The sequence below is a fragment of the Danio rerio genome, chromosome 6 (assembly GCF_052040795.2).
Source record: "Danio rerio strain M-AB ecotype USA chromosome 6, GRCz13ab, whole genome shotgun sequence".
Classification (NCBI taxonomy): domain Eukaryota; kingdom Metazoa; phylum Chordata; class Actinopteri; order Cypriniformes; family Danionidae; genus Danio; species Danio rerio.
This window is the reverse complement of record NC_141026.1, coordinates 1,689,603-1,698,017: the sequence shown is the minus strand read 5'-3', so window position 1 is coordinate 1,698,017 and position 8,415 is coordinate 1,689,603. Positions and strand designations below refer to the sequence as shown.

The 8,415-nt window shown below is 38.4% G+C and overlaps 2 protein-coding genes across 2 annotated transcripts; both read left to right on the top strand.

Annotated features, from left to right (window-relative positions):
- Positions 1-204: 204 nt before the first annotated feature.
- LOC137495831 (uncharacterized) lies at positions 205-1,247 on the top strand. The gene has a single exon (XM_087256338.1). The coding sequence runs from the start codon at positions 253-255 to the stop codon at positions 1,009-1,011; it is 759 nt and encodes a 252-aa protein (XP_087112464.1). The 5' UTR covers positions 205-252; the 3' UTR covers positions 1,012-1,247.
- A 2,910-nt stretch (positions 1,248-4,157) lies between these two features.
- On the top strand, positions 4,158-7,073 carry LOC137495830 (uncharacterized). The gene has a single exon (XM_087256337.1). It carries the CDS (start codon positions 5,871-5,873, stop codon positions 6,660-6,662), a length of 792 nt encoding a protein of 263 aa, XP_087112463.1. The 5' UTR covers positions 4,158-5,870; the 3' UTR covers positions 6,663-7,073.
- Positions 7,074-8,415: the final 1,342 nt, after the last annotated feature.

Sequence of the window (8,415 nt, the reverse complement as noted above, 5' to 3'; positions counted from 1 at the left end):
AGCCAGGAGCGGCCAGGACTAGCGGAATTTCGCATGAATTGCAGTTTTAGTTACTTCCGTATTGGCTACATGAGAGAGAGCGGGAGGTTGCCGCTTGGTGAAAACATGCAGCTCATATCCTGACGGTCTGCTTAAAGTAACAGTTTCACTTTCAATCTCATTCAGCATGCTGCGCCTTTAAAAAGCTCTTTGGTAGAGAGCTGAAGCACTCTCTCAGTTTTCTCCTGTCTTCACAAGCTGCCAGACTGAAAGATGGAGGTTTGCCCTGTTGTCCTGACCGAGGCTCTTTCTGCCGCAGCAGGAGTGCCGGTGAAGCTGCATACGCAAATTGATAAAAAAGAAAAAACTTGGAAACTGGATGTCAAGAATCTGCTGGCTCTTGTTTTTCTTGGGAAGAAAAAAGCAGCCGTACCTCTCAGCAAAAAACTGTCTGTGATTCCAGAGGATTTCTTCGATCCACAATTTGACGTTGACTACACAGACAGGAAAGATTCTGGAATTGGATGCATGCGTGGGGAGGAGTCCTACCACCGGCCCTACGGATGGATGCGCTTCGGTCTCAAGGTTCTTAATAAGTACCCGGACGGAAACGCATGGCTGGGGGCAGAAAGATCTAGAAGGAAGTCTGAAATTGGTGAGTGGCCGGTGTCCTACCACGGAACTGACCAGAAGGGGGCAGAGGGAGTAATACAGACCCGCTATCAGCCTGGTGGTGGGAGGATGTACGGAAGAGGGATTTACTCCACTCCAGACATCACAGTGGCAAATCAGTATGCACAAACCAAGCAATTCACTTCAGTGAAGAATGGGAAAACCTACAGAGTCATCCTGCAAAACAGAATCAACCCTCAGAAGAGGATAATCTTTCCTGAAAATAATTACTGGCTGGTGGAGGTTCCTGAAGGCACATCTCCTGAGCAAGAGAGAGCAATAGTGGACAGCGCCATCCGTCCTTATGGACTTCTGCTTCAGGAGGTGAAGAAGAAATCTGCTTGCTGTCACTGCTGCTGATATACTCATATATGTGCATCATTGTTAAATGAAAACATGTTATGAATCAGCTGCTTATTTTTATTATTAGAACAATTGCAAGCAATAGATAATACCTTTTTTATTTAGATGTGTTATACATGGATACTTACAGCAATCCTCTGTGAAATCTACATGCTGTATTGTGATTGTTGATATTTCACATTGTCATTTTATGCATTTTCTGCTAAAAAATAAAAGACTACAACAACAAAAAATTGCAGTGTATGAACCATACGCAGCCCTAGTAGCAAAGAATTCTGGCCCAGATTTGGCATAAAGCTGGCACAGCAGGCATTCATCCGGCACTGGCATACAGCATGTGGGCCAAACATGGCCCGGGTTTGGCAGAGGTGGCACCGTTTTTAAGGCGGCACACAAGATTTGGGCCAGATGAAAAACGTAGTATTTGGCCAAGATTTAAAAATTTGATAAGTGGGCCATGTGAGTTTGGACAGTCTTGACCCACATTTAAAATACACTAAAATCATTTTTGAGTAAAGAAAAAAAAAATCTACCAATCAGGTCACTTTGAGAAAAAGCGTGCCCATAGTGTGCCTAAAGCGCATCACTCCATGGGTTTATCAATTTCATTGCAATCGTGACACACCAACCTATCTGGCCCAGTTCAGGCCCAGTTATGAGTTATTAACTTGGCTGAGACTTGGCCCGGATATGGTCCGTGTTTGGCCCTTGTCTGGAAGCCAGATTTGGTCCAGTCATGTACCGTAATTCACAGCGGCATGTGGGCCAAGCGAAACCTGATTGTGTGGGCCAGAGCTGGGCCAGAGAAATTTTGCTATGTGGGAGACATTACTGATGGTAACGGGTTTAGGGCTCTGTTATATGGTAACTGTGGGTACTTTTACATGGACACCAATGATCCAATTTTAACTTTGAACTAGACAGAAATCAAATTAAGACATGTGGCATTATTGAAGTGTAGCACAGACATGTAAACACTGCAATCACACTATTACCTTTGTGTAGGATTTATTTATTTTTTGTCATGGAATTTTTATTATTGCAAATAGCATTTTACAATTTATAACGATCCACAAAACAATCCCCAAATAAAATAATCAACATCTACAAATGAATAAATAAATAAATAAAATAAACAAAATAATAATAAATAAAATACAAATACTAAAACAAAAAAATTACAATAACAAACCATATACATAAAACTATCCTAATGACACTAATGACTGTGAACTCTCTGGTTAATCTGTGTCCGAGGCATACATGTACGGCTGAATGCTGGTCCTCTCACTCATGTTGCTTCTCTCTGTCTGCCTGTCTGTTGCCATATACAGAGCGGGGGAGCTCTTGGCTCCGCCCCCTTGTTACGTTGGGTGGGAATTTAAACAAATTTTCATGTGAAGCAACACGCCCCTAAAACAGTGACCTGTGTACACACTCCCTAACATCACACTCTTTTAACACATCTTTAACAATCTGAACTATGTTTTGTACTTAACCTAAACTGGCACACTCAGAACAACCATAATATTAATATTTAATCTTAAAAAAGGGTAAACTAGGTGCCATTTAAAACAACACCGGCCCAGCAGTTCATACTTGCATCCAATATCTCGTTTCTCACAGGGGGCATTCAGCAAATGTTCCTGAATGAAGGTGAAAGTGCCGAACTGCAGTTAAAGTCCACAAATTAAACATGAATCACCCAAAATTACATGAAACTCCAGAGGAAATGTGGATATCGTGGTGATGCGGGGATGTTAATGCAAATATGTGCTATGACATGTAAAACAGAATCATGAAAGGAACATTCAGAAAGCAGCTCATGTTGTCACAACCACCAGAGGTCGCTGGAAAACATTCACTCTCATGGAACTACAAATCTGCTTGTAAATGGACTACATATTCAGTCATGCCACACACACTCATTTAGACTGATTGCACTCTCACCACCTGAGGATTGTCAAAGACTGATTACACACACTATTTAAGCAGCACACACACTCATTCACATTGCCGAGTCTTGTTTATCTGTAGGTGACATTACGACGCGTCCATGAGAGTGAATGTTTTCTAGCGACCTCTGGTGGTTAGAGGTCGCTGGTGATTGTGACACATGTAAACACCTTCAGCTTATTATTGTCTAATTCACATTAAGGCAAATAATTAGATAACTGATGTCTATGTAAACGTAGCTTGTGAAAATTTACCCCAATCAGCCTTACAAATAAAACAGACAACTTCCACAACCAAATTTACACCAATGTTCATTTTGTGATTTTCACATGCACGTCAAAAGCCTTTTTCCTTAATGGAAACAAGATGAAAACTATATTAACACAGTTTTTTATTCTGTTGTGGCAACCCATTAAACAACTTAACTATTAGTAAGAACTCCTGTTATCTGTCAGGCTTCTGAATATTAAAATCACATTGTCTGCGTTCACTCAAACTGATTTGCTGGCATTTGAATTGCCTCTGTTCCCACCTAAAAACAAACAAACCAGAAGCAAAGAGTATCAAATGTGATTCGCAGTAGAGGCTAGCGCTCTCTTTTTTGCATATATGAGAGAAAGCGTGAGTTTATGAGAACTGCCATGCATAAATGCACTTATTTAGGGGGATAGTAAGCCTATTTTTAACACACATCCACAGCCTTAGAACCGTCCTCAGAAGTTTCTGCATTTTCCTCTTCATTATTTACTTTACATCGTACAGATATGTGTTTATTGAGTTGTCCACTTTGTAGGCATGAATTTACTGTAGGGAATTAAGGAGTTCAGGGGAATTACTGCTTCGATCTGACACACACACACACACACACACACACACACACACACACACACACACACACACACACACACACACACACACACACACACACACACACACACACACACACTTGTACTGCTGGGTACTTCCCATAGACGTAATGCTGTCTCTACTTTAAAGATTAGGCTTCAGAAGAAACTGAAACTGAAATCAAAAAGAAATAAAAACAGAAACAAAAATTCTTAACCTACATTCACTCACTGGCCACTTTATTAGGTACACCTTACTATTATATTCATACATATATATATATATATATATATATAATAGTAAGGTGTACCTAAATATATAAAAACAAAATGAAACATGGAGAGTCTCAAAAACTCTTTTGTATGAGGAACTACTTTCTTCCACGTTGGATTCAAATCATAAGCTGACAGTTAAACAGTTGAGCGTGCATCTTTTAAACTTTAGATCTGTACTGCTTTCTGCTGGCTGGATGTGGGCCACAAAGTAATACACAAAGGGTAAACAGGCTGTACGGGTGCTGATATTACTTAAATATATCAAGTCTATCAGCCAATCAGATTCGAGAATCAGACAGAACTGTTGTATATATATATATATATATGATTTTCAAAAGGTAAATTGCTGTCTAATATGACACCCAGATCTTTTATAGTAGAACTAATGCTAACTTTAGCCCCTTTTACACAGTGATACCGGTAAATATCTGGAAAATTTCCGGAACGACTTTACCGGTATATTGAAAAAAGCGCTGTTCACACAGGCGAGGACGTTACGGAAATTTTCCGGAAAAGAGCATTCACACATTCATTCCAAAATACCGATAATTCTGACATCATTCACCACAAATGAGCTTTAAACAGCTGCGCTTGTATTTGTAAACATTTGACTAAATTACAAACTCTGTGGATGATCAATATTGTGAACAACTTTCGCAGGATCACTTTCGCATGTCGAGATGTTCATAATATGTGTGTGTGCTGGCACTCACAGGCTGTTTCACAGGCACACGCAAAGCTTGAAGGTAAACAAACAACGGCTCATCATAAGCATCTCATCGATGATTATTTACACAGTTGGCATTAAGAAGAACATATAAATGAGATCTGACTAACTTCTAGCAGCTGAATGTGTCTGGAAAAATATTCAAAGGCTTTTATTCTCACAAACCGTGCGGACGTGAATGCGTCTGACTGTTGTGATTGGCTAAAGCAGACGTCTCACGTCAGCACGTTCTAGACGTGCACGCGCATATTACGGCAATCTTCCTTCTGCATTCACACAGCGCAGCATTCCGGCAAATTAACGGTAATGTTACAACTTCTCCTTCCGGAAAATAGCCAGAACGAATTTACCAGTATTTTCAAAAAGGACCTGTTCACACATACAACCTTCCTGAAAAATTGCCGGCAATTTTCCGGAAAGGTCTGTATGTGTGAAAGGGGCTTTTGTATCGCTCTAATTGCAGGTCGATTTGTGAGATAAACTGTCCTAAACTGTTGTAAACTTTGACCTAAACTGTCTGAAGTTGAGTGAACAAAAAACTCTTTTGGAAATTTGTACTAAGAAATAATACATTACCAGAACTATTACATTATTTGTATTACTTACAAATAATTTGAAGTCAGTGCAGCTGATGTTTTCAAAAATTGAGTGAACAAGGAAAAGCCAAAGGAAATAGGGATTATGTTTTTTTCTTGTACTGACTTAATGTTTTTTTGGCATACCAAACCCCATCAAGCCTATCTAAGTGTGAACTCTTGAATTTAAAATGAGCTGAAACAAAACAATAGTTGAATGTTTTGGGCGACAACTTAATTGTTTTATGTTCAATTCCAATTGCTAAAAACTATTACGTTAACTTCATGATGTCCCAACACAAATCGGTTGTGCAGAACCTTGTATATTTTACAGAGCGGGTTGTATAAACACTGTATAATACGAAACTGAAACAGACTTTGTTAGTTTCAGTTTCCCGCATACAGCATGATTCAGCAGTCTTTATTGCGACTGCATTAGATCAACATCAGTGTTCTCCTGTCTTCACACGCTGAAAGATGGACGTCTGCATTGCTGTCTTGACCGAGGCCATTTCTGCCATAGCAGGAGAGCAGGTGAAGCTTCATGCGCATATAGATGATAAAGGTAAAGCTTGGAAACTGGATGTCACGAGTCTGCTGGCTTTTTCTCTTCTCGGACACCGGCCACACCGCCTTTCAGCACTTAAGACAGCCACTGCTCAGGGGAACGAAAGTGCAGAATCCCAGCGCAAAGAAATATTCATGATTCCGGAGGAGTTTCTTGATCCAGCATTTGACTTTGACTTTACAAACAAGTCTGGACCTGATGATGGATGCATGCGTGGGGGTGAGCCCTACCAACGGCCCTACGGCTGGAAGCGTTTTGCTTTTAATGTGCTGAACAAGTACCCGGATGGAAACCACTGGCTGGGTGCAGATGAATGGAGAAGCTGCTCCTCACCCGGTGAGTGGCCGGTGTGCTATTATGGAGCTAGTCTAGAGGTTGGAGAGGTCATAATAAAGTCCCCTTATGATGAAAGGCTCTATGAAAGTTATGGAAACGGAAAGCTCTACGAAAGAGGAGTTTATTCATCTCCAGACATCACAATGACAAATAAGTATTGCAAGCGATTCACTTCAAAGAAGAATGGGAAAACCTATGATGTCATCCTGCAATGCCGAATCAACCCTGAGAAGAGGAAAGCGTTGCTCAAAAATAAAGTCTGGCTGGTGAAGGTTCCTGAAGGCACATCTACTGTGCGAGAGAGAGCAATAGTGGACAGCGCCATCCGTCCATACGGACTTCTGCTTCAGGAGGTGAAGAAGTGAAGATGAACAAATAACATTCACTGACTGCTCAGTATCTGCCTGCTGTCACTGTTACTCATGTACTCATATATGCATCATTGTTAAATTAAACATGTTATGAATCAGCTGGTGATGGTTATAAAATGCATGCAGGGAATAGATAACACACTTTTAGTTTAGAGTTGTTTTAGATGGGTATACTGACCGTATCTTTTCTTTTTTTTTTTTTTGTAAATAGCAGTTCCTCTGTATTGTTATGCATGTTGATGGACATAGACTCAACCCACATTAACTGGCTTCAATGTTAAAATGTCAAATGCTTCAAATGTAAATGAGTGCAAATATATATTATATTATCATATACACACATATATTGTCATCAATTATCATATGCATTTTCTGCTCACAATAAAAGATTCAACTTCAAAATTACTGCTAGTGAACCGCACCCTGATATTATTGATGGTAACGGGTTTGATGCTCTGTTATAAGGTAACATTTATTATTTGCTAAATAAGCAAACAAACAAATATAGCATGAATAAATGAATAAATTAATGACTGAATGAAAGGATGGATGGATGGATGAATGAATGAATGAATGTGAGCATTCATTGTTTCTAAATGATTTAGTGATATTAGACAAATGTAGAATGAATGAGTGAATGAATGAATGAGCAGAGAGATGATTAAATGAATGAATGAACATACAGATAGATGAACGAATGAATGAATGAATGAATGAATGAATGAATGAATGAATGAACAGATAGATGAATGAATGGACAGACAGATGAATAAATGAATGGATGGATGAACGAATGAATGAGCATTCATTGTTTCTGAATGATTTAGTGATATTAGACAAATGTATAATGAATGAATGAATGAATGAATGAATGAATGAATAAGGAAAGAGATGATTGAATGAATGAATGAACAGACAGATAGATGAACGAATGAATGAATAAATAAACAAATGAACGAATGAATGAATGAATGAACAGACAGATGAATGAACAGGCAGATAAATGAATGAATGAATGAATGAATGAATGAATGAATGAATGAATGAATGAATGAAAAGATTAATGGATGAACGAATGAATGAGCATTCATTGTTTCTGAATGATTTAGTGACATAAGACAAACAAACATGGAATGAACGAACAGATTAATATATGAATGAATGAATGAATGAATTAATGAGCATTCATTGTTTCTGAATGATTTAGTGATAGAAAAAAACAAATATAGAATAAATGGACAGACAGATGAATGAATAGACAGACAGATGAATGAAAAAAATGGACAAATAGATGAATAAATGAATGACTGAATTTAGGGATGGAAGAACTAATGAATGTGAGCAATTTAGTGATATTAGACGAATATAGAGTGAATGAATGTATGAATGGAAAGACAGATAGATGAATGAATGAATGAATGAATGAATAGACAGATAGCTGAATGAATTAATAAATTAATGAATGTACTGACAGATTACTGAATGAATTGACAGAAAGATGAATGAATGAATGAATGAATGAATGAATGAAAGGACGGAAGAACGAATGAGCATTCATTGTTTCTGAATGATTTAGTGACATTAGACAAACAAACAAATATAAAATGAATGGATGGATGGATAGATGGATGAATAAGAGTTTTCCCATGTTGCTAAAGGAGAAATAAACAAACAAACAAAACGAAATTATTATTATTGTTAGGCCAGCATGCAGACCCAACAAAAAAGGTCAATAGTTTCAGATTAA

What these genes read in the sequence shown, in the direction of transcription:
- LOC137495831 (XM_087256338.1), top strand. Translation starts at nt 253, where the DNA reads ATGGAGGTTTGCCCTGTTGTCCTGACCGAGGCTCTTTCTGCCGCAGCA.
- LOC137495830 (XM_087256337.1), top strand. Translation starts at nt 5,871, where the DNA reads ATGGACGTCTGCATTGCTGTCTTGACCGAGGCCATTTCTGCCATAGCA.